Source organism: Heliangelus exortis, chromosome 5, assembly GCF_036169615.1.
Source record: "Heliangelus exortis chromosome 5, bHelExo1.hap1, whole genome shotgun sequence".
Taxonomy (NCBI): domain Eukaryota; kingdom Metazoa; phylum Chordata; class Aves; order Apodiformes; family Trochilidae; genus Heliangelus; species Heliangelus exortis.
The window spans coordinates 23732958-23760439 of NC_092426.1; the positions used below are offsets into that span (position 1 = coordinate 23732958).

At 40.7% G+C, this 27482-nt stretch overlaps 1 protein-coding gene across 1 annotated transcript; it reads left to right on the forward strand.

Moving 5' to 3' along the window:
• The first annotated feature begins 18749 nt into the window (after positions 1-18749).
• Positions 18750-21268, forward strand: CLEC14A (C-type lectin domain containing 14A). Its single transcript, XM_071746086.1, is given in 2 exon segments — positions 18750-19425; positions 19428-21268. Coding segments are annotated over 2 exon segments (1398 nt in total). The 5' UTR covers positions 18750-19263; the 3' UTR covers positions 20664-21268.
• Positions 21269-27482: the final 6214 nt, after the last annotated feature.

Sequence of the window (27482 nt, forward strand, 5' to 3'; positions counted from 1 at the left end):
TAGAGAAAAAACAAAGTGAGGTTGCATTTTACTTGTATTTAAATAAGTGTGAAATATGTGTCCATATAGTCAACAACTTTTATTACGTATGGCATAATAAAAGTAACAAGGAAAAAACATCTTGGGCTTTTATGAATGTGTAGGTAAATCCAATGCTTTTCTCCAAAGAAAATAAATACTTCCAACAATAAACACTTACTTGATTTTGAAGAATATGGGAAAAGTAACGATCATTAGTCTAATCATAATGTTTACTTTCAATATCTGCCTAGTTAAGAAATATTTTACAAAATTGTCCAATTGTGTACAATTTCTAAAACTAAAGCCACAGCTAAAATCAAATTAAAATGTCATTAATGTAACAAAGAGAAAAGTAAAATTACTCAGCATCAAATAATAAACTTAGTTATTATGTTAGCTAAAAGCATGGCATAAACAACAATTCCTGCAAAAATCAAAAGCAGAATTCTTCATTTATATATCAGCTACAAAACCCAAGTCATTAACAAACCTAGGACTAAAAGTTGTGTTTTCATATTCAGTCTGCTCTTGTGAGAAGGGTCTCTGCACCTGTAGAGAGCACACTAAGTTTAAGTAAGTTTAATGGCAGCAGCCTGCATTGCTGTGATTAAAGAGACATTAATAACTGGCAGTTGAGAAGGCCACAGAGAAAGTGGGTGAATATTCAAGGATCACCACCTCCAAGCTCAGGAGCAATGGATTCCAACAAAGAGGAAGTCAGGCAAAAATACCAGGAGGCCTGCATGGATTGACAAGGAGCTCCCGGACAAACTCAGATGTAAAAGGCACTCTTAGAAGGTGGAAGCAAGGACAGGTAGCCTGGGAGGAATACAAAGAAATTGTCTGAGCAGACACGGGTCAGGTTAGGAAAGCTAGGAGTCAGATAGAATTAAATCTGGACAGGGATGTCAGAGGTACACAAAAAAGATTCTTGAAAAAAAGGAAGACTAAAGAAAATGCGGGCCTTCTCCAGAAGGAAATGGAAGGCCTGGTTACCCATAATATGAAGAAGGCTGAGGTACTCAGTGACAACTCCAAGAGTTGTGGTTAATGGCTCAATGTCCAAGTGAAGATCAGTGATGAGTTGTGTTCCTCTGGGCTCAGTGCTGTTTAACACCTATGCTGGAGATATGGACAGTGGAACTGAGTGCACCCTCAGCAAGGTGCTGATGACACCAAGCTGTGTGGTGTGACTAACGTGACAGAGGGAAGAGATGCTGGAAAGGACACCATCCAGAGGGACCTTGGCAGGCTTGAGAGGTGGGTTTGTGAAAACCTGATGAAGTTCAACAAGTCCAAGTGCAAATTCCTAAAGATGTTTTGGGGCAATCCCAAGGACAAATACAGTCTGGGCAGAGAATGGATTGAGAGCAGCACTTGTATGTATTGGTTGATGAGAAGCTCAACGGGAGCCATCAATGTGCACTTGCAGCCCCGAAACCCAATTGTATCCTGTGCTGAACCAAAAGAAGCACAGCCAGAAGGTCACGGGAGGTGATTCTGCCCCTCTGCTCTGCACTCATGACACTTCACATGGTGAACTTTGTCCATCCAGTTCTGGAGCCCCCAGCACAGGAAGGACATGGAGCTGTTGGAGCAAGTCCAGAGGAGGGCCATGGAGATGATCATAGGGCTGAAGCACCTCTACTATGAAGAGAGGCTGAGAGACTTGGGGTTGTTCAGTGTGAAGAAGGGAAGGCTCTGAGGACACCTTAAAGCAGCCTTCCAGTATCAAAAAGGAGCCTACAGGAAACCTGGGGAGGAGGTTTCACAGGACAAGGTGGACGGGTTTCAAACTGAAAGACAGTAGATTTAGATCAGATACTAGGAAGCAATTTTTTACTGTGAGGGTGGTATGATACTGGAACAAGTTGCCCAGGGAAGCTCTGGCACTTCCCTCTAGCAGTGTTCAAGGCCAGGTTGGATTGTGCTTTGAGCATCCTGGTACAGTGAGAGGTGTCCCTGCCCATAGCAGGGGGGGTGGAACTGGATGATCTTTATGGTGTCTTGTAACCCAAATAATTCTATGATTACATGATTCTATGATCTACAGCAGTGGGTAATTTGGCTCTGGTGCTTTCAGTTTTAAAATTCTTGCTAATTAGGGACAGTATTTATATAAACAGTTTAAGTGAAAGTGACAATATTTCAGGACTGAAATCTGGTCCTTAGCCCCTAATACTTGTATGTTTGAAGCTCTGCCAGACAGCAAAGATGCCTTAGTTGTTGTAGACACCAATGTCTATAGATTATTTTCTGTGCTGGTGTTACATATGTACATGTCCCTCTCTAGTATCTAAATACAGACACTGTCAGGCCATGGAGGATTTAAAATAGGTTAAAAGTCATTGGAGCAGGTGCTGTTACCAATTTGAAAGAAAGTTTTCACTCCTGCAAGGCCACTGTTTGGATCTTGCGTATTTCATAGAAAAGCCCTCAGGAGTACATTAAGCAACAAGACAATAATTTGTCATTCATCCTACCTTGAGGAAGAAAGTGTATATTCAGTGTAGATTTTTGTCCATTTTACATAACAGGTGTGTGCCTACTGCTCGGATTCATTCATTTTATTGTTATACTGTACTGCTCTGGTAAGTCTGTCTTGAAGCTTATAGAAGTCAACACTAAACTTTCAAGCTTTAGCCCTGAACGTAAACCTCAGTACATAGCTAGAAATTAGAAAGTCTTTCCTTTCCTTTTCAGATCCTAAGGGCTTGTACATGGTTGTCTTCTTGTCCTTGAGAACCCCTTGTAAGGAGCTGAAGGATGCAGAACTGGAGATACCTCCCTTTTTTAGCCACCTGACAAATAAGTGAAATCAGAGTACAACCATTTCATATTGCTCAAGTTTTCCCTGTTTGTTTTAAGTTTTCTCAGGAAGTCACCCAATATAAGAAGTTTTTAAAGAATCTGACTGAGCTTACTGTAGCAATGAGGCATCTGAACTTTGACTATTTTGGAGCAGCCAACCACTCAGGCTCCTTTTGGTCTTCAGTTCTTTCAAGATTCCATTTCACCTTGTAAAGCTGATTTCAGATTTTTCTGTCTTGTTTCCACCCAATTAGCTTCTAAACTTCCAGACAGTACAAAAATATGAATGATAGTCAATCCTTTCCATTTACTCCATGAAACTTTTGAAGATTCACAGCTGTCTGATTTAAAGAAAACCTCCTAATTTCCATATTTTAAGGACAATATTAACCAATTCAGGACATCAATTTTTCTGCTATTCCTAACAATGTTGAGGAAAACTTTATCTCACCATCCTGCACCTCTCTTTTTCTTTCCACAGCATAAGTCTTGTCCCAAAGTAAAGTGAAAATAAAAGTTTCCTTCAAAAGACAGGAAGATAAAATTAGAAATAAATTCTAGAATCTTGATTGTTCATTTTTTTTCTAGATTCTTGAGTGTTCATTTTTTTTCAGTGTCTCCTGCTAACCTGGAAGTTTCTGAACTAATAATACTTTGAATTTTAAATTGTCTACTTTAGATGTAGCAAGCACTGTTCACCAGGTACTGAATTCATAATACATTTATACTGCCAACTGGGTCTGTGGATTTTTGTCAGTATGCAAAGGAAGAGGAAATTTCTAAAGAAATCCTTTCACATATTGGGTGCTTTAGTCTTCTCTGTCTTCCTTCACTCCCACTCCATCACTGTTCCATCACTCACTCTGATGTTAATCAGAATGACTGGGTCACTCTCTTCCATAAGCTTCCTGGATTAATTCTTTCTCAAGATCATCTGTCTATTGACTTTAGTCACCAATTATAAATTGGATCGTATTTTAGCATTCTACCCTCTCCCTGAGTTTTAATCTAGGGGTGATAAAAGACAAAAAGAAACCCAAAGGAGTTTGCATTCTAGGAAGCAAGATTATGGCATTCATTATCTAACATCTTTAGAATTTCTCCTGTCTTGGCCACCCTTATCTTTCCCACTGAGTTCAAAGGGAGCTGAAGAAACTTCAGCATCTTCAAGAAGTAAAACTTCAGTCTTTGAGCTAATATAACTGCATATGATCTCAGGAGAAATCTGTTGGTATCTGTATTTGAGGCACTTAAGCTTTACATTCAGAGTTCTGTACTATTATAACTGCATCTCTAGTCAGGCAACAGAAGCAGCTCTCTTTCTTTCTTTCTCTCTCTTTGTTATTGCCTTTTGAAATTTAAGATTAAATAGCAATATTTTCCTTCATTTTTAAAGGACTTTGAAACAGTTTAGGAAACTGCTTTTGGGTCAGCACCCAGCAATGAGCTGTTTTAATTGTGTAATCAAAGATGGTTTAATTGATATTTTTAAAACCCTATTAGATACCTGCAGAACCTTGGATTCAAAGGGTACAGACAAGCATTTTCTGTAACACTTACCAGATGTCTGTGTTGAGGCCCAACCACAATATCTACTCTTAAGCATCTTTTGACCTGACTATAAAGCAATGATTTTTCCTTTGGCTTGCTTTATAAGCACAGGAAGCAAACTATGGCTTTCTCTTTGATGCCTCACAGACTGGAGGTACAGCTGGCTCAGTTCTCCTGAGAGACACCAGAGCCTTCAAAGACTTCCAAGATATCTCCCCTACCTTCTTTCTTCTACTCCTTAATAACCAGATCAGCTTAACAATTTCCCTAGAGGTTTAGCCATATTTATGCCCTCACTTGACTATTCACTTCTTCAACTGAGGCAAACATCCACAATCTCATTTTCTTCCGTTAGTACCAGAAATAGATATCAGTTAAAATTAAATATGTTCTTGTTGCTGTTTCTGTATGAGCCTGCCGTATTCTCTAGGGTATGCACAGAATCAAAATAAGAATGACAGGGTCCTTCCTTACCTATTTAGAGATTTTATTCCAAAATATCAACCAGTTTGTGAGCTATTCACAGTCTTTTTCAAGACCACGAGGAAATGTAGACAGCAAATCTGTTATTTTAGATTAAAAATGGAATGACAAATGGAGTGAGAAATGGATCAGGTAGATGATTGTGATAGTATTTGTTCCTCAAGGAGAATACTAATGCTTGTCCATGGGGATTCTGCTAAAAATTTCAGACTGCTCTATGGAAAGAAGAGATAACCCAGAACTTCCATGGTTGCTCTCAGCACACTTTACCTACAAAGCCAACAGAAAACCTGCAAGTAAAATTTGTCCCATTTGCCTCAGTATTTTTTGGAAAGAGTGAGTTTTGTTCATATCAGGACAGTCTTGAATTACAGTTTGCATGTGGAACTATGTAAAATTCTGGGTTTTTGCTCACAAACAGGAGGTAGAAGCTGCCTAGTATTTTAATTTTTGTATACATAAGAATTACAAAGAAGAAGATAAGCAGCTTGTATGATGAGCCTTTGTTCGTACTCTGGTTATGAGTGTTGATTTCACTGCTGTTCATTCCTGCCAAGGAATATATGAAATCAAAATAATAAATTCAACTCTTGCCCTTAAAAGTTCTTTTTGAAGGTATCTGCAAAGCAGATAGTGCTGAAAAAATAACGGTTTCCTTTTTTTTTGTAGACATTATACATCATAGGTAATGAAAGTCCCTACCACACCATCAAGGCTTTAGCCATCATCAGGCAGATGACTGCAGGAATGAGAATTAGGCTTGACTCCTTGCCCAGACATGGGCAGGACATCCTGAGCCTATTCAATTTAATAATTACAGCATTAGAGCAATGAAACAGCAGAGTGTCCTACACTATCATCAATACTCTGTACCAGTGTCTCAATAGAGTGTGTGCAGATTTTTGTTTTAAATGCTTATAGTTTGCATATGCTCATGATCTAAAGATAATAGAAAGGTTCCCTGTTAGTCTCTAGAATCATATCAAATCTTCTTATCTTAAGAACAGAAATAAGGCTTAGTGTCAGGCATGCTGGGACAGTAATTTAAGTAACCTACTTTTCTGTCACAGGAAAATAGCCACTTTTCACTGCTGTGCTGGGTAGTAAAAAGACAGTATGTCAAACTAATTTTTTTAATGCATTCCTTTAAATAAAAATTCAGCTTTCTTTTTGATGAAAAATACTTTTTCTCCAGTCTTTTAAAGTCTTTCAAACCACTATCACTAATTTATACTTTCTGATCTGCTTTGAGAGCCATTTTAGCTTTTCTGAATCTAGTGGCAAAATTCCTACTGTTTTAAATGGGAGTATGGATTTTCTTTTCCATATAGGCATAGTTATACCTAAAAGTGTGTGTGCTAACTATGCCTCTAACTGCAGTGTGCTCTTTTGTGTGTATACTTGAGTAGACCACTTCAGTTCATCTTTCAAGCCATGTTTTGCCATAATCCCTGATCACTCAGCCTCTTACCCTGCTTTTCCAGGCACAGAGGGCTATGAGTTTAATTTACATACAGGGAGATTGTGTGCATTTAGGCAGAGGATCTACTGTTTATGGGCACTGGGGACATTCTATATAACTCACCATGGAGTACAGGTTGTGGTCAAATAAGTTGCCATAGAAAATACGGCACTATAGATAGAGTAAGAATGGTACAAAGCTCCAAAATGCTTGTCATTCTTCAGTCAGGCTTACAAATGAAGTCAGCCTACCCACACCTGTTCACTCTTTGTATTCGCTTCATCAGCACAGAAGTCATTGAGTTTTACTCCTGCAAAGGTTGATTTTGTACTCATGTACCTGACTATTTAAGGATGTTACACATCGCATGTAGCAGCTTGGCACAGCCATGGGACGGCTTCTACCCCCCAATCAAGGCAACCTACTAGAGAATCATAGAATCTTGTAATGGTTTGGGTTGGAAGGGACCTTTGAGATCATCTAGTTTGAATCCCACTAGACATCTCCCACTAGACCAAGTTGCTTAAAGCCCCATCCAGCCTGGCCTTGAACACTTCACTCACCACCTTCACAGGAAAGAATTTCTTTCTAATATCTAACCTAAATCTACCCTCTTCCAGTTTAAAGCCATCACTTGCTGTCCTATCACAACCTGCCTTTGTAAAACATCCCCCCCAGCTTTCTTGTAGGAGCCCTTCAGGTACTAGAAGGCTGCTATAAGGTCCTCTCAGCACCACAGCACTGAGCAGGCTGTGCCACATGCAGCTCTACCCATCACTTGGTTTGCTAGTGATGACTGCCATGGCCAAGAAAAGCAGGAGATAAAAAACCTAGATGTCACAGGGGGAAAACCAGCACCTCTTGATTTATCCTGACCATCCATCTGAGGTTATTGCCCCCAGACAGTGGGGAAAGGAAGGGTGTGTATGGAGAGGGATAACTTTTAAGGCCAACACAAGCTCAAGCTTCCCGCTAGTCCATCTGCAAATATCTTTAACTTGCAAAAGTACAGATTAGGACAGGGAAAACTGAGACATGGAATTGTCCCCCTGATGTCCTGGTTCTCTGGCCAGGACTCTGGAACACAGGGATAGATGCAGACTGGCAATCTGCTTCTCCTGTGGCTTTTCATCCTGTGCAGGAGGTGGACTATTGCTCCCAGACACATAAAGGATGATTTTCAGTACTCTCCATGCCTCTTTTCTCCCTCTTTCTTTACCTATTACTGTAATGGCAGAATTCAAAGTGCAGACTTGACTGGGAAGGTCCATTTTCAGTCTGCTCAAGGTTTTTGTACAAGAAGTCTCTGTCAATGGTGCAGCTACGCTTTCCTGGACACAGTGGAATTTGGGGAACTGTCAGGAACACATTTTGCATGCAAAATAACTTTTTATTACAGTCTAAGATGGTGAAGAACCCATGAAGCGCTAGAAACTTACACCACAAACTGACTGAGCCCCAGATTATCCAAGGCACAGAAAGGACTAAAAAACTCATTTATTTCCCTGTCCCATTACCAGCCTAGTGTGAATTAGGGCTACAAGTTTAACATTGGTATTCAGGAGGTCATTTGTCACACACAAAGGAATAAATTCAGTGGGACATTAATGGTGACAAGCATACAGTAGAAGTGAACAGTAGAAGTATTTCAGTCCCTTTGGGAATGAGGTTATCAGGGTACCACAGCCTGTCATAAATCCAGTATATCAGCAATTAATGTATCCAAGCATACCTCTGAACTGGCATTGCATATATATATTCAATATGTGTGACTATACAAGTTTAAACTTAAAGTCTAAAGTTAAATGTCTATATCAAACTTACTTTTCAAGGAAGGATGTTTCGTGTAACATTTGCTTGACCTAGAAAGAAATTTGAATTAGTACAAGATTCCTTAATCCTATTTAATTTATTTTCCCAAAAGAAACTGAAAATCCAGTGGCTCTTACAGACATTTCTTGCGCTTATGAGATAGTCCCCTCACATAAAAAAAAGAAAAAAAAAAAAAAGGAAAAACCCCTACATATGTTGCATGAACAATTATAATTAAATTGGTAAGCTAATCTTTACAGTGTCAGAAGGACAGGATAAATTCTCTTTGTAGTGACTAATATGGTCAGTCTGTCAGGGGGATTGAGAGTTGGAAGCTTCATCTTGTCTGTCTGTCTCCTTTGCCTGTCTCCCACCAAATGCATTTGGCTAAATCAAAAACATCAACCAATCTCCTTTCCTGTTTTCCCTGGAAATGTTACCCATCATGAGCAGTGCCTCATATATATATATATGTATATAAATATTAAAACAACAAACAATAAAAATGCTTTTTTTATATACTGGTGCAAAGCACAAGACTGAAACCAATACATTTTAAATGGATGATTTTCACTGGCTTTACAGTAGCATACATTGCCATCCTGATCCTGATGTGGCAGGAGACTAATAGAGAACATTTCAGCAAACCCATTGTTTCTCTGGATACTTCTGCAAAAGCTCTTTCCTTTGTAATACAATCGGAATATTACAGGCAGGCCTCAATTTAGGAACTTCAAAGGAACAATCACTGTCAAATACACCATGTTCCTTGCTTGTTTGAAGATAGAGACATTCTGAAGCCCTTTCAAAGAAGAAGGAAGAGAGGTCTGTTTAGTCCAAATCTCCACTGGCTGACTTGCAATACATCTGAGAAGTGCTATGCAGTCAGTGTCCCTAAATAAGAAAAAGAAAAAATGAAAAAGAAAAAAAAAAGGAAAAAGTGATTAATATGCTGACTTGAATGTCAGAGATATATGTTAAAATCCTTCCTCTGTCAGACTATGGAGCAGGGATGTGAAACAAAACCTCATACTTCAGTAGAAGATCAGGCAGTCTTAGATGGATTTATGTATCACTGTCTCCTGACAATTTTTTTTCAATGGATATAAAATACAGAAATAATCACTGCCAAAGTAACTGCTTGATCATGAAAAATCATGATCCAGGCTACATGATTTCCCTTATCTGTCCTTTCACTATGTGGCTACATTTTATGCAAGACTTTATGCAGCAGGTGTGTTCAGCTGATTTGATTAATCTGAAATCAAAGATTAAGAATAATAAAGAAGGGACAATTCATAACTTGTGAAGTGTAAAGTCAAGTTGTATACACAAGTCTTAAGGGAAAAATGTAAAGTACTTTACAGAAAGGAAAATGAGTGTGTAGGGGAGCTGCCTTTAGAGGGCTAAATGACAGCATAGCATAGGCTTGGAAGAGCCATTATTTAATTGGGAATGGTAGTGTGCTGCCTTTGTGGATCCAGTTGGGTGCTGTCAGGGTAAAACATGAAGGACAGTAGAGCAAATCCATTGCCTTTAAACCTTTCTTCCACCCCTCCATGTAGGGACACAGTCCCATGAATCTGCCGCCTTACCCTCATGCAGTGTCCTTGTATCAGATGCCTCCTCCCAGGAAAAGTCTCTGGCATATCCAGACTGTCCTGAAGGAATGGGCATGAAAAGAACTTGCCCTGCCAAATAAGTTATCTTATTTGTAGCTGACACACAGTAACTATTGTTCTTGGGTTGTTTATACTTTATTCCCTGCGGCATCTGCTAATACATTCTTGGTCTGATTCTTATCTCTTACTGACACATATCAGAAACATTTCTATCCCTCTGGGTGGGGAAGGCTTTGACATTTCTCTTTTAGTTCAGATCAATAGCACATCAGCAGGGATGGGTCAAACACTTGCAGCTCTCATTCCTTTATTATTTACTAACATTCAATTGTCTCTCACCTCTTATTGACCTTTTCTATTCAAATAATGTGAAACCAAGGGCCTTTGAACCCAAGTGCAAAGTGGTGCAGCTGGATTACAGGCTATTGTCCTGAGTACCAAGCAGCTGGAGCAACCACAAACAATAGATACTGCTAGTGCCTGCCAGCCCAGGGAAAATGCTACTGAATATCAACCAACCTCACAGGGAACTTGGTCTGCCTGGAGAGCTCATCAGTACCGAAAATAAACTCCTGCAGATTCTACCCTCTTTCTTACCTCATACTGTATCTCATGGAAAAAGTTACTGTGACTGTGTTTTTGTACCACATAAAACTAGACAAAATGTATGGTGGTTGAAATCTGAACCAGCAGAGCAGTAATGACAGTCCCTCCCCTCATGGATGATCTCTGCACATTGACAATCTTCAAGGGCAGCTCCTAGGTGGCATCACACTAAATTATGCCAGCAAGTGAGACCACTTTTTGTTTTCACATCCTATTATTCACAGAAAATATTTTAAGTATGATTAGATGGATATTAGCTGTTTCTGTCTTCAGATAAACAACAGTTAGGGCTTTATATTTCAAGGATCACACACACTAAACTCAGATGGGAATCAGTCCTTTGCAGCCCTAGAGGAGATGCATGATGTTTATATGTTGTCTGCAGTCCTAAGATGTTAAAATCAGCACCACAAGCACTGCATCTTTAGTTACATTATGGGATATAATCTAATGGAAATTATGAGAAAACCAGGGTTTAACATAAAGTTTTAATACAAAAATTAAAAATTAATAATCCTAGTAAAAAAAAAAAATCTGCTTGTGGATGAAAATGTAGATCAATTCTACCTTTTGGATGAATAACTGTTTAAGCATTGACTATGTGACTTCATGGAAACTGTTGGTCTTCAATGCCTTTAGCATCAATAGACCTTAATTTTTAAGACCCAGAGAAACAGCATTCTCATGTTTAGATGAGATATTCATTTAATCTAAATTTATGAAAAGCTGTCAGAGCTGCTAGGATTTTAACCTTAGCATTGAAGACACGCAGGGAAATGCATCCACTAATTAAACCATGAGTAACCTCTAGAAAATAAAGTTAAAATATGATTTAAATTTTTCTGGTTTTATTATACACAGAGTTCTGAATATCCAACGTTCTGGAGTGTGGGAAGCCCATAGAAAGATACCAGTTTTGCTTCTTGAGCCAGTCTGCTTTCAAAATGGACTTCATACAGAGCATAAAGATAACTTTCTTGGGTTTATGTTGTGAAAATTTCAGGATCCTTTGAGACATTTTATGAGTATAGAGACATTTAGGGTAGTATCAGGTAGTACCACTGAACACATATTTAACATACAAGTGCAAAGAACAGCGTTGTTGGCCTTTTTGCTATGATAAACTGGAGAGGAAAACCACCATGTACCATACAACAAGATCCTCTAAAATCTTCTAAGCCTTTTATACCACACAAATCTAAAGCCTATTTCTATCTCTTGCAAACAAACAATGAGGAACATTTAAAACATTAGCCTTCATTAAGTTGGAAATGCTCCAAAAAGGGCATTATTTAAAAAGGGAAAGGGGAGGATACATCAGTAAAGTGAACTAAAGCCTTTTTAGTCTGGCCAGTCTCACAAAAAGAAAGCCAATAAGTATTTCTAGAACAGGTATGTTTGCCTCCCATAACAACAATTATTTTACTAGACACAAAATATCCTTCCTTTCTTTTATTTTGTTCATTTTGAATTAACTGCTGTGCAGAGAAGCATCTGCTGTGTTTCCATCTCACAGGTGGTCTCAAATTCATTCTCACTAGTCTGTGCCCCTTGCCCATTTTCAAACAAGTACTTCAAGACTCTCTGAAATGGTCAGATTGGGCAAAAGGCCAGGAAGTGAAATCACCTCCTTACCACTGGATTTCCTTCTATTTTACTTTATTTCCCTAGGAAAGTTTGCTTCATCCCAAAGGATCTGCTAGTTCCAGAAGTTTGTCATGGACTCTGTCTACCTGGATATGAACTTTATTAAATCCATATTTATATATTATATATCCATAATATAATAACGATATAATAATATAATATATAATAATATAATAATATATATCCATAATTATTTATTAATTCCAGTTGTATAGGAAGTTATTAAAAAATGGGGGGTTGAGGGGCTGGTGTTTCACACTTTGAATTAAAATTAATTTATTTTTAAAAATATTTTTATTTAGGTCAAAACTTGATAAAATATTAGAAACCTATAATAGAATATAGGTAAACCTGATTTAATCTCCCCTTATAGCCTTTTGGTTGTTTTTTTCATAGGATGGGAAACCATCAACAGTGCACTCAGCATTTTCCCAGGCCTCCAAAAGCTGTGGTTTACACAGACTGCTGATATTATCCCTATAGACCAGAAAGGAAATGGCATAAAGAAGCTGTCAAATTAATTCTAAAAATAATGCTTTTTAAGGATGGCCTTTGAGCCACAAAGTATCTTTAATGCCGCAAATGTCCCTCAGTACACAGTGGGTCTCCCACAGCTGAGTATGTTTGAAGAACTGTGTGCTGTCTTTATGTGGTAACTGCCTTTTATTTTAGCTGTCATTGTCCTTTGCTCCATGCTGAGAGCCCCACACCACCTGGCATCAGGCTGTGAGGCTGCTCAGCTGTGCAAACACCGCTGTGTCACCCCCATCCCCTCACACACCAGCGCCTGGGACTGTGCCTGTGCCACACTGGGCAGCAGCAGCAGGGATGATGCCCCTCTGCTCCCTCTGCCACTCTGGTACTTTGGCACTAGCAAATGATCTTCTTGTCTTTTCTTTTGATTTCTGCCTTATTGTCTCCTTCTTGTGTCTACTCACCCTTTTGCTGCCTATGCATTTTATGCTGTGCTGCAGATCTCCACTCCCTCAACTTAACCCTGGGCTGCACTCTCAACCAGTTCTATTTTCCTCTCCCTCTCCCTCTCCCTCTCCTCTCCTCTCCTCTCCTCTCCTCTCCTCTCCTCTCCTCTCCTCTCCTCTCCTCTCCTCTCCTCTCCTCTCCTCTCCTCTCCTCTCCTCTCCTCTCCTCTTCTCTCCTCTCCTCTCCTCTCCTCTCCTCTCCTCTCCTCTCCTCCTTTCTCTTCTCTTCATACACAAAGAGAAACCTAAACACAGGCACACACAGAATCACTCAGATTCTGCAGCATGTGAACACTCAGTATGGACCAACAAAATGTATCCAACAAGTCAAAGTTCTGACTGCTGCTGAATGGTTTTTATTTAAAGTACAGAGAAAAGAGAAGATGATGCAGGGAAGGTTGATTGTGACATAAAGCATTTCAGTGCTTTTTATATTTTTGGCAGTTAGCTGCAAACCAGACCATATATATGTCCATAGTCAACCTCTAGTTCTTGTAGGCCCTTTGTGCCAATTTATACTCCACAAAAAGCTCCAATGGGGCAAGGAGACAGTGTTATGTACTACAGGAGATGTGAAGAATTTGGAGGCTGGGATGGAAGGCATATGAATTATCTGGTCAACAAAAGAAAGGAGAGAGGGCTAGAGTGAGAATAAAAAATATTTATAGACTACAGTATTCTTGGAAAATATTTGAAGTGTTTGATTTGGGAGTTCTAAAGTTCATTTACCCTCACTAATTACAGGATTGGAATCTTTCTTAATATCTCATTAAAGATGAACGGAAATGTTAACAGAATACATTATTTTCTTGCATAATTAGTAATGGAAACATGAACATGTAAACTGAACAGGCTTTAAGGGAAACATATGCATATTGAGTAACACTAGAGCCACATCTTTTATTTGTTTGTTTTTGCCAATGCAGTCCAGGTATTAAATGTGCCTTCAGCAGGTCAGGATAAGTTATATTTATGTCCATGTCATAAACATAACAGATATACCACTGTGTTCACAACACTGGTTAAATATTATTCCTTATTTTTAAAGGTATCCTGTAGCTATGTGATAATGTCAGTGGAAATTGTTATTACAGTAGACAGTAACTTGCATGATCCCTGCTGGGTTATCTTTTCCAAACTGTGTAAGTGAACCTTGTTATCTATGTAGTACTTCTGAGAGATGAATAATTAAAATCTCACAATCGTGCAAGTTGTTACAATGAAACAGAAGTTCTTATTTTAATTTCCTATCCTCTTACCTGAAAAAGTAACAAAAGCATGTGGCATTCCACCTGGCATTTTTACTCCCTGTGGCAACTTATTTGACTGAATGCAAGGAAATTGGTGAGAAATCTTGGCACACACTTGAAATTAGACAGTTTCCAGTGACTTCAAGAAGGTCTGATTTTTAACTTAGGTATTTTTTTAAGAATATAACCCTTAGCAGAACACTGAATGTGAAGAATATGTTTAAATTTTACTCAAGATAAATTCAGCAGGATATCTGGATTCAGTAGAGATATCTGTCAGGGTGAGAGGGAGGGATTAAGCTCTTAGTGACAATACAGACTCTCCTCTGCTAACTGGTGTCTTTCCCCTTCCAACCAGTGTAGCCTCTCCAAGGCTGCAGCCAGCTAAAAGCCATCATGCAAAGGTGCAGGGCTGCATCCTGTTGTCTCCTTTCCTCTCTGAAGTTTCCACCCCCAAAGAACTCTGTGTCATGCAGCAGACCACAATGGGCTCCTTCACCTGTAGAGGCCAGCTGTCAAAGGGAGGTGAGCTCCAGCAGCCTTCCTTTATGCTAGCAGAAAACAGATGCTGTAGCTGCTTCTGCCATTAGACATCATTTCCAAGTTTGTGGCAGAATTGGTAGACAGATCCACTTCCAGACATTTTCCTGTACCCCTTGGAGGATGAGAAACATATCCAGCCAGTTTAGTGACCTTACTTGTGCTCTGTGCATCACAGGAAGATCGTTTCACTTGGCACCTTTGCAGCCAGGCAGACCTCTTATTGCAACATCCATCTACCTCTGTGAAGCAAAATACAACTCTTACTAAGCACAGGGTACTGTATCTCTCTACATAACTACCTCTAATGAAAATATACCCCCTTAAGCCCTAGGAGTTGCAAATTGCTTGCATATAGCTGCTATATTTCCTGGTTAGTCACAAAAGTAAGTTTTATTTTACTCTATAAAAATGCAAGAAAGAATCCACCATAAAAGAGAAAAGTAGATTTATTAATTGAGCCCTTCTATCATTACTCCTTAGTAGAAATGTACATATTTTTATAAGACAGACACAGTTACAGAATGAAACAGAAAAACTAATGGTTCTTAGTAAAACTACAATTAAAGCAAACCAGTGTTTTTTCAGAGGCTCAGGCCCTACAGGCAGCAGGCTGAGGAATGACTAAAGACAAATGAGGCTCTTAGTACTGAGCAAAACAGCTACGTTAGGAACTACACACCAATCAGTCATATAACATTCATATTAATCTAATAAAGTCTTCTTCATAGATAGATGTTTAGATACGTCACACTGGTGAGGTACTGGTACCAGCATTTCTGTGTAAGTAGATAATCCTCTCATTCAAGACAGGATTTCTTCAGCCAAAGCTCCATGAAGACACTCAAAGAAACAGTGTTCTCTCATTTACTTAATAGGAAGAATGAGAAGAACATTGAAAACCAGAGGACGAGCTGTTTTCTAGAGATCTGGTAGAGCTGTTATTTTTGAAATATTTTGCAGGAAGGGGAAGCTGTAAGAGAGATGAGGAGGTATACAGGCAGATCAAGTAGACATACAGCTACTGTCTCTATTTCCAGCAGGTGAAAGCCTTTGGTTTTGGCATGCAGTGTTCTCATCTTTCTGTGCTGTACAAGTTCCTCCAATGAGACAACTGCCTGGGGCACTGGTGTCTAAACTGCTGTTTCTAAACTGCCGCTTCAAATATAGCCTAGAAAATTAAAGTCGTGGCCTGTGTGAAATGAGCTGGAAGTACCTGACAGTTCCCTGGCAGAGAGGCCATCCCATCCCATCCTTGCTGACAGCCAAGGTGAGAAGCAAGGGAGCAAATATTTTCACAGACTGAGCTGCATTCTTCCTCCTCAGGGACAGAAACTTAGGTCTGAAGTATAAAATGAAAAAATTGGGGCTTTTATACTGTTGCTTCTATTTATAAAGGTTAGTCTGTCTTCAGCTGTAGTAAGCAAACTCAGTTTTGAAAGAGAAGAACTGAAGCTGTAGGATTGCAGTGGATTTGCTTTAGGCAAAGCTTTGTCAGCATTCCCCAGCCAGACAGTAGTAATGATGTAGCAACCTCTCGTCTCCCACATCAATGACATTTGGAGAAAACAGCTCAAGATATTAAACTGACAGGTATTTGTAGAAATGTATCATCTGTCCATCATCAAAAAATACGGAAGGGCTAAAGGAATCATTCATTTTGTGCAAGTACAGCTAAGGCTAGATCCAGTGAAGAACTGGAGATCTGAATAGTAGATAATAAAGCTTCCTGATGCAAACTGAACTGCACCTTTACAGCTTGGAGTGTAGGCAGACAGTGAGGATCTCCTCATGCTCTCTTGCACAGGCACATGGTTCAGAGCCACCCTCCTGACACACTGTGGAGAGGAGTGAATGCCAGAGTGACAATTCCAGTAGGCTGCAGAGCTCTGAAAACAGCTGGGGCAACACTGCAGATTTTTACTTTGGTGTCTGTATCCTCTCTACACCTTGACTGATCAAAATTCTGGTTTCATTTAGAATTAAAAAAACAGGTTCTTGTAATGAAAACCTGTTTTCCATAAGTCTACTGGCATACAAATTTAACATTACTATTTTTACCAAAGCAATTTAATTGCTCTTGTAATTTAAAAATTGTAATAACATAGCAACATTTAATGTAGTTTTATTTTTGCTGGATATCAAGAGAAACAAAATACCAACTGAAGGTAAAGATTTGCCTAAGAACAGCTATGATTGTGTGAACTGTTTACCCATAATCAACTTCTTCTATTTCATGTATTTCAAAATGTTGCTTTGTTAACTCTTATAACTGTGAGAAACAGAATTTCTGTATATGTGATATCCAGTGGGCCTGTACAAGCATTTAGCTAGATGCTACCTCAAAGCAAAAATGAAGTAACAAATACCTACACATTCTGGGAAAAAGATGATATTCAATTCTTGTCTTTTTATATAGGTCTGAAATAAGTATTTAAATCACTCTACTTATCATAAGATTATGATATCCCAGGTTGGAAGGGACCTTGAAATATCACCTGGTCCAACTTTTCATGGGAAAGGCAGCCTACATGAGATTATCAGCACCCTGTCCAGCTGCAACTTGAAAACCTCCAGTGATGGGGACTCTGTCACACCCCTGGGCAGGCTGTTCCATTGAATGATTCTTCTTAGTGTGAAAAAGTACTTTTTTAAGCTAAGAAAAACCCGTCCAAGTGAAGACACTACCTAGAGGTAATTACCTTCTGTCTTCTCCATGTGATTCTTTGTGAAGAGAGAACATTCTCATTTTATACAGCTTTTAAGTACTGGAATACTTGAAAAGCAACAAACAATGATTAAAAGTCTACTTTATTGGAGAAGGGGGGGAAGGGAAATAGTTATTTATTGATAATTCATTGAGCTGGACAAAACAGGAAACCAGAATTTAGTCTTTTTTAGTATCTTATTTTTTGCTTTCTTGAAATTTTTGTGCTTAGCTAGGAAATAAGAATGCCAAGGCTATAAAAAATATTGTCAGAAAATGAAGGTTAAAAGCAGCTTCTACCAAGCTGCAGTTTCTTGTCAGCAAATATTCAGGAAAAAAGCATACAAAACCAGGAATAGCTGGCATATTGTCTCTAACTCTCAAGCATATTGTACACAGGATATGTACAAGGTACCAGGGATGTACTTTGTACAGAACTTACACAGATGGTATTTTCCCCCTTTACCTCTTGCCCTTCTTCTTTTATAAAAATGATGAATTTCATTAATAGAGACCAGTGTGTGCTTCCTGTATTGTCTGCTGGCCAGGATACAGGGTCTAGGGCAAGTGAAGAAGTGCAGCTCTAAGCTTTTGCTTGTTCTGTGCAGTTCTGGCAACAGACTGCCAACAGAAACTTCCCTAGGAAACAGTCTCTAAAACACTCTGTCCACCAAGTTGCTGGGTGGAAAACTTGTAAAATTTACTCGGTATTTGGAATACATTACAAAAATAGGCCAAGCTTCAGATCATCATCACACAGTGTGTCTGTATACCCGTCTTCCTAATTCTTCTTTGAGTTATCCAGAGAAAATGTGTTATGTCCCAGGGTAGGTCTAGAGTCCCTGAGGTCTGTGCAGGTCAGTCACAAGATTGTTATCTGCACCTCCAAAGTGAATTTAAATTCTTCAGAAAGGGCTCAACAGATGCTCTGCAAAGCCAGGGTACTTTGTGCAGGGCAGAGTTCACCTGGAGCCTTGATCCAAGATTGTAGAATTTGCCTCCACAGAGGTTCAATGCTGATGCATTATATTTAAAAATTTCAGATTATTTTCCGCTTTTTGCTCCACTTTCTCCGTGTATTCAAACACTAGGAATCTGCATTATATCCCACCCACAAAACAAAAAGCACTGATGAGGACTGTTCCAAAGAGAAACCTGGTAAATGAAATGCACACATATGCAAATGGTTTTGTGCCACATCAAATGCCTGGCAAAGGGACCCGTGTGTGCTGTATCACACACAGAGACATCACAGTAAGGAGCAGGAAAATGAGGTGACAAGTAGATTGCCACCAGGAAAACAGCTGCAGCCAATCAGTTAATTTATTTGAGAACAACCTGTTGGAAATCAGTGCAGGCACCTAAAGCACAATGCATTTAGGCCATCTTGCTTCAAAGCAGTGATCTGAGACAGTTTTCCTGATTGTTACACTGGCTCGAGTATTGGGAGCCAAGGGGTCAGGCGCGCAGCTTCACCTAACCATAAAATCCTTCAAGGAAGAGGTCGCTGAAGCTGGCACGATCTTCTCCTGGAAGTGCCATTCGACAGACCGGCAAGACGGGCCCGGACATCTCCTGGGCCCGAGCCAAAAAAGGGCCCCACAACTGCAGCTCCGGGCCTCGGCACCCTCCTGCCCCTCCGGCAGCGGAGTGGCACCGGGATTTCCCACCCTGCTCCTCTCCCGAAGTTGGACGCTCGCCCGCCGGGCAGGGCAGCAGCTTCCTGGCGGAGCAGAGTGCTGCTCGTCACTCTCCCGCCAACAAACGAAGGATGCGGAGGTCAACTCCGGCTCCCGACACGTTTCCTTCGGCAGGCCCAGGGGAGGGCCGTGGGCGCGGGGTCGGCGCTGGGTTGGGACGGGGCGGGCAGCCGGGACAGCCCGAGACGAAGCCGAGCGCTTGCCACAGCAGCCGGGGCAGCCCGCACCCCTCGCCCCGCCACGCCGAGCCGCCAGGATGCCGCGGGCCGGGCCCTGGTGCCTACTCGTGGCCGCGGCCTGCGCTCTGGGCCGGCCCTCGCCACCGCGGGCCGCCGTGCGCTGCCAGGACGCCGGCGTCTGCTTCAGCGCCCACCTCGTCAACAGCTCCTACGCCGAGGCCCGCAGCGCCTGCGACCGCCATCGGGGCGGCCTGGCCTGGCTCAGCGGTGAGCCGGAGCTGCGCCTGCTGCTGGGGCTGCTGGCGGAGGCGGCGGCTGAGTCCGCACCCTCGCTCTTCTGGGTCGGCCTGAAGAGAAACGCTTCCGCCTGCACGGACGAGGGGCAGCCGCTCCGCGGCTTCTCTTGGGAGGGCGCCGACGGCGGGGCGGTCCCGCAGGAGGTGCCCGCGGAGCTGGGACGGTGGGTGAAGGAGCCGGTGCGCTCCTGCCTCACTGCTCGCTGCGCCGGGCTGCACCTGGCGGCGGTCCCTGGCGGCGGCCCCAGCTGGGGCTGGAAGGAGCGGCCCTGCCAGCGGCAGAGCCAGGGCTACGTCTGCAAGTACCAGTATGAGGGCACCTGCCCCGACCTCAACCCCGCGGGCGCCCTCGACTTGGACTACCGCCTCCCCTTCGAGGGCCGCAGCACCGGCCCCGGCTTCAGCCCGCCGGGCACCGTGCTCACCGTGTCCTGCCCCGGCGGGGAGGTGCAGCTCACCTGCCAGCCCGAGCTGGGTGGCTTCGCCTGGCAGGGGGCGGCGGGGCCCCTCTGCCCCTGCAGCAACCGCAGCCCCGGCAGCGGACGCTGTGCCGAGGCCGCTGGGTGCCGCGATGCCGCCGGCGGCGTCGCCTGTGCCTGCACCCCGGGCGGGCAGGACGGGTCGCCCTGCGCGGCCACCGGGCCGGCCCCCACCGCCGCTGGCGGCCCCGCGGAGCCGCCGGCTGCCGGGACGGAGGAGCGGCGGCCCTCCCTTCCACCGCCCGGCAACACCGCGGGGCCGCCCGCCGCTACCGTGGCTGCCGGCGGGGAGGAGACGGTCGCTCCGCCGCCCTTCTCCTCCTCCTCCCACTACGTTTTCATATTGGTGACGGTAGCGGTGGTGGTGCTGGTCATTCTGGTCATGACCGTCCTGGGGGTCTTCAAGCTTTGCTTCAACAAGGAATCCGAGGGCTGCGGGGACAAGGAGCCACCGGAGACCGGCAGCAAAGCGGAGGCGGGTTCCCCACAGGCGAGCGGAGCAGCGGGCGGTGATTAGACCGGAGCGGCAGGGACGGCGGGGGGCCCGTCCCTCGGGGCAGCTCCCACGCGGGGCCAGCGCTCGGCTCCCACACATTTCTCATGCCGCTGAACGTGGGTGTGCAGAACTTGAGGACTGTCAGACGTGGAAGCTTGCAGCGGACTCCTTTTCAGGGGCTTGGAACCTTTGGACAGTCAAGATGAGTTGTCGGTCCGTTATTCAAGTGCTCACAGAAGTGAAAAATAAATACAATGGCCTGGCTGACAGAACTGATGGCTCATCTTCAGCTGCAACAGTTGTGGGTTTTTATCTTCTCAGAAACTGCCTTTTGGGTGCCTTGGAACAAGTTTAAAGGGGACCAGTTTGGGCCTTCGCACCTTGTAATTTAGCAGTGAGTGGCACTTCGAGTTTCTCCTTTCTAATTGATGGAACATCTCGAAAGGTGAATTGCCATAATTTTGGAGGAAACTGTGACCCATACTCTTTCAGACTTACATTTTTACACATGAAGAAGATCTCTATACTTAAGAAGATCATTAAATTGCTGAGGAAGTGGGAATCTAATGGGGAGACCGTTTTATACTTCAGCTGATGAAAAGAATAAAGGATGTTTTAAAACATAAGTCTTTACTATCTTTGTTACTTTGTAGGATAGTCGTTTTTACTATAGCAGTTACAGTTTTTCTGCTCAGGTGTGTTGGTACAAAACTATTTCTTCACACAATATGTGGTTCCATTACTATCAGACAAGGTGCTGACAAACTTCTGAAAAGAGTTAACATGGGACCAAATGCATCCTGCAAATCCCATTCTTTTTAATAATATACGCTATTTTCCATGAAATCTGTTGAGAGTAAGGAGAGAAGGATTCGCCCTTTGTGCCTGTTTTTAAACGAGGTAAAGACTTCCTCTGCGATTTCCCTTAGGAATTCTTGTAGAGCAGCTTTTCTCCTGGCTGCAGAACTTGCTTTCTTTGCAGTTCAGACTGCTGATGCTTTATTTATTTATTATTATTATTATTATTATTATTATTATTATTATTATTATTATTATTATGGTAATGCTAAATATTGATTCAAGTTTTTTCCAATGCAGTAAGACACAACTAGCTGGATCTCATCCAAGACTTTTGGGGTGCAGGGAGAGTAGGGAAATATTTTCTTTGCTTAAAAGAATTTTAATATCTGAAATGTCTTTTTAAGGACTTTTGTTTGTTTGTTTGATTGATTTCCTTTCTTTAGACCTGAGCTTCTGACTACTGCTTTTTTTAATCACTTTCCTTTTGAGTTTGGAGAACTCTGTTTCAAACAATAATGTGTGTTATTAATTATATTTTTTGCAAGCAAAGACTTGAAGGTTAATCTGCTGTAAATATCTAGTAAGGATAAAGTATGACATAGTGTAGATTTTCTCTTTTCCCTGTCTCTCAGCTTAATGATGATAGGCTGTTGCTATCTGGGAAGCAGCATTTTGCTTTTGCTAAGGTGATTGAAGATGTTTTTGAGCCATCAGGCCGTCTATAGCCATAAATTCCATTGTATCATGACAGGAATAAAATCCAGCTAGGTGAGAATGTTATGCATTACAAAGCTGTCTTATAACTTGCATACTTTTCTAATCTGTTTATCTGACAGAAGGCAAGCGCTTATTTCAGAAGGCAAGCGCTTTTCAGGCTTTCTAGGAGGCTTGATTTGACATGTGCACAAATTTGGAAAACAAATTATCCATTAATGCCTTTTCTCTTAATAGCATTACTGTTACCATCACTGCAAGTAATTTGTGTTAGGGGACAGTGTGTCTGGAAATCTTTTCTTCTATGAGGGGCTGTATAGCAAATAGCAACTAAGATGAGTGAAAGCCTCTCCAAATTATTATTTCTGTTTTCCTCTTTCCCATACACCAGATGGCTGAACTCTTAATAAGACTCTGCAACTGCCCAGGTATGTTTTTCTAAGCTCTAGAAATACTGTCTCTTTCAGGAGTCTTGTCAGGCACAGCTAGGTGCTGAATTAAGTGCTTGTAAATGACTACTTCTTTTGGCATCTCTCTGGATTTGGCTCAGACTGTTCAGTTAAAATGTACAAGTTCATGCCCTTTCAAGCCATTCACCTGTCGCATCTTATTCTCATTTTGCTCTTTACTTTGGCTTCCTGTGAAATCACGTTTTGATTTTAGAGTTCTTTTTCTCACACTCAGGATTCAGGATTAAGCGTTAGACGTTTGTCTAAAGGACTACACAAGGTTTCTGTTATCTTTTCTCTGGTTTATAATTTGACTCAAGCTAAACTGGACTATTTTGCATCCAAAGATGATCTGTCTCACCAGGTCTAGACATCTCTAACAACAGCTCATCTAAACTCTGCTCACTAGACTCCCTTAGGGCCTATGGAGAGAATAATGTACTTGCAATTTCACTCATGCTTTCTTAAACAGGAAGCCAACAGTAACATGGAAGTAACCTGCAACATGGAATATGGGCTCATACCATAAGCGTGATGCACCTGCAAGGCAGATTCAGTGCAGGGTTTTCTGTTTACATCAATAGGAGGAGAGCAGGTAAGGCCATAATGAGTACAGATAATCATAATAAGGACTGACTTTATGAAAGTGGTTATATACTTAGATGCAACTTTCTGTTAATTCTTATGGAACACCATATGTAAAACACACAATCACATGTAAATATTTTTCTAAAACATGGCAGAGGTGGAGACAAATCTTGACCTTTTCCCTCAAGTTACTTACATGTCCTTCAACTAAACATATTCTATAAGCATGTTATATTGCAATAGTTTTTCCAATATGGGAAAAACATTGTTTCATCCCATATTAAAGCCGTATAAATCACATATAAACTGTATCCATAAGTTTTACAGTTTGTAATTGGGTACTGTCAGTTCTAGTGGTTCATGTTAGGTTGGTGGGGTTTTTTTGTTGTTTGGGATTTTTGTTTAGTTGGTTGGTTGGGTTTTTTGTTTGTTTTGGTTTGTTGTTTTTTTTTTAAACTGCAAATTTGCTGGGCTAATGCATAATATTGCAGACCCTGGCTCTTAGATGGAGGACTGGATGTAGTAATGTAATGTTAATCAAATAGTGGACACAAGAATCTGTGAGTCCACTTTTCAGAACACTCATTTTTGCACAGAGTAGGACTGTCCAAACCTCTTATCTATCAAAGGAGTCCAAAAAAGTGTTCCCAGTTGCCAATTATTAAATCTAATCTTTATATTTCCTTAATTCCTCCAAAGATCATTTGTCAGCTCTACATTTTATTAATGAAAATGTGATGAATTTTTAATGGTTTGTATTAATCAAATATTCAAAAGTAAAATGTTAATTTCTGCCAGATTTTTAATAATGATTTATACTGCTGAGGGGCTGATTAAGTGTGTTGTGAGATTAAAGTGAAATCTAAAAGTGGACATGGGCAAAATTCAAATATCTAAAGAACTTTTCTTCTTTTTAAAGTGTAGTATATGGCCTAAAGAGGATTAAAAAATGAGTGCATCCTATGTGTCCCCCAGGAAGTGTAATTTCCTATCACTTAATAATTTTTTTTCATGTTTTCATCTCTCATTATTTTTCCTCATTTCTTACATGTAGTTTAATCACTGGTACATGCAACTTAGTTCCTTCTATAAATAATATTTTCTATTTCTTCAGGATGTGGACATTTATCCAGGCTGTAGAATGGTGAACACTTCCCTAGTGATACATAACTGACTTTAAAGGTAAACACAGCATGGCAGCAGAAATAACCACACTCACACATCTTCAAAACAGGTTAAAATTCATGTCTTTCCCCCAGTATGCAGCCTTGCCTTTCTTCTCTGGACTTCTGAAGCTCTGGCACTGTGAGACCGGAAAGTCATTGGGGAGAAAGAAAAAGATAAATATTTACAAGGAAATATTTTCCCTATTGCAGTCTTGAAGGACTGCAGGCACGATACCTGAAGGCAGAAGTGCAGGTGGGGAAGGCAGAGATGTGTTGCTGGTCCCACATTTATAATCTCCTTTCCCTCCTGCTACCTGACAGTCTGTTTGCATAGCAAGTCTGAGGCAGAGGGCTGGAGGAAACCACTACTATTCTGTATTTCACAGATGATGTAAAGAGCCTGCAGGTCCTGGGAGAGGATGAGCTGAGGAGGGAGAGATAAGAAAGATGGGCAAGTATCCATCTTTAGCAGGATGTATCCATCCTTACCATCCTCTCATTGCATAATTTTTCAGATGTTTGTTATTCAAATTATGGTGGTCTGCAAACAAAAAACGTTTTCAGTCACTAATCCAAGAACAACACATGGAAAGTAGTATCTCAGAAAAGCATGGTTTTGTTTTCAGGACATAACCAGCAGGTCTCCTGTTTTGGACTGATAAGAACTGTTAACACTGTTCCTTGCAATACAGCATAGGAAGATAAGGTAAGATAGTTTGAGTGAGCTTCAAAGTCATCTAAGTCAGTAATCTCTCTGTGACAATAGCAAATGCTTTGACATCTATAGGTGACACTTCTCCTAAGTACTCTGAGAGTAAACTTTGACTTTGAGACTTTGTTCTTTTCGGCACTTGGTAAACTTCTGTTTATCTGGCAAAATTTGATTTATTATCTTTAGCATCCAACCATCATGTATCAATTAGTTCCAAAATTTATTTACATGTGACTCAAGAAAGTAGACAAGTCCATCCTCTTGATTTTCCATACCTTTGCCATACACTCTTTTACTCATCTCCTTCCCAAGGTGGGGAGTCTGTTTAGTTCTTTTTTAGAAACAAATATAAATCTCATTGTTTAGTTATTCTTTTTTTACACCTTTTCTTATACTGATAGATTCCTTGTGAAATCCAAATTTAGAAATTGTTTTGTACAAGTTGCAGGTACAATATAGTCTGTATTGGACTACTAGAATTTTATTTTTCTTCTCTTTTCTTAAAAAATAAAGTCCTCTCCTGGGCATACCACCCCTGATTTTTCTCCATTTCAGATTCCCAGTTTTGCCTTTTTTCATATCTATTCTCCCCAAGTATCCAGTGTTTTGCACTGATATGAACATGTCTTTGATGTTTTGCTTTGTCTTCTGTGGAGCTGCATAAAGCCCTGCAATCCTTCCACCTTTTTTTTCACCATAAATAACAGGAACAACAACAGTGACAATTAAAAACCCACCTTTCCCCCAACACCTGTAAAAACATAACATCCAAGCATCTGAAATAACAGTTCTTATAACTTCTCTTCCCAGTTAACTGATGGTTTTGTACAATCTTGTATTAGTACAAATAGTAAATGAGATTCAATTTCTTCTGGACTCACTATGTCATCAGTTAACAGCTACTGGCATAAAAATTAAAACAAAGTATATCCTGTGTCATCAAAAAAAAACCCCAAAACCAAAAAAAATTCTTTGTGTTTTTTTCATATAATTGAATTTTCTTTCATTAATTCATTCAGCCAGTCAGTCATTCAGTCACTCTTGTGACTGATTTGTGTAAAAATTGTGATTGATTTGTATAAATCTAAGGCATGAACCAAAAGCTGGATCTTTAGCTGAGGCAGCTGTCCAAAACATCACTGAAATCAGTCACTGATAGTAGCCAAGAGTCTTTAGAGGGTAAATAAGCAACTTATGAAGACACTCAAGCTCATAGAAAGAATACATAACAGTACAGAAAATACAATGCATAAGAGAATAAGTCTGTTTTATGTCTTTCCTAGTTTTCATGGAGATATGTAAAACTCATTAAAAAAATCTTCTTTGCAGTATTTTACAGTCAGTTTAGCTTCTAAAAGTGTCTTTTCTCTTTCTGTGACCAAATGATATACAAAATAATTCTGCTGTATTGTTAGAACAATGAACTCACTAATACAGGCATTGATTTTCTGCTCAATAAATGAGTTCTTTTCAGTTTTCTTTTACCCATGACTAGTATCTTATTGTCTGGATAAGAGGCCAGGTTCCATCTATGTCTATTTTTAACAGAAGTTCCCCAGCCCTTGCTCTGGTGGATATTCTGATGGTACTCTGATGGATAATGCACTTTTTGTGTACATTTACAATATATTAAAACCTGTTTATCCCAATTAAATACTTGAAAGACCATAATCACAGCCTCCACTAGTTTTCTGCTTTGGACTTCAGATTAAGATGTTCTTCTTGTCCTACCTGTTGGTCTATGTTGTAGGCATGGGGAGTAATTTCCTGAACTGCTGGGAAATTGCAGTTCTCACTGAGTGCTAGTAAGTTCCAGACTCTCTGAACATCAAAAGGATATCTCCAAATATAGTCATTGCACTTCTAAATCAAACACTAGTCACTTTTGTATTGGGGTTCTTTTTGTTGTTGTTGTTTTTGGTTTTTTTTTCTGTGAGATCTCCTACCAGTTCCACTATCTCCAGCCATGGACTCATCTCCTTAGCAGAACTGATGGTCCAGTTTCCTCTACAAATGAGAGGAGCACAAAAGCAAACTAAAGAGTTGTTATTGATTAAATAGTAAAATTGTGCTATCAAACTGTTCAGTAAATGGAATATGAGTTTTACTAATACTTTATTTCTTTGAAGCCAGAATAGATTCTAATTCATCCTTTTACATATTGGATAATGCATCAAATAGGATATTTATTTATATATTTTCAAGAAGAAAGCATACATATCTGCATGCATGTTTTGTGTGTGTGCTTGCACTTACACATACTTGCCTTGTACAGCTGTGCCCCATTTTGAACTATTCCATCTGACCAGCAATCATTTGAGCTTGCCATTGTAAATTAGAGTTCCTGTAATGAATCAGTGGATCTTGCTGCCCTTTTCTTTATCAGTCTGTTGGCACCAATGTTACTCAG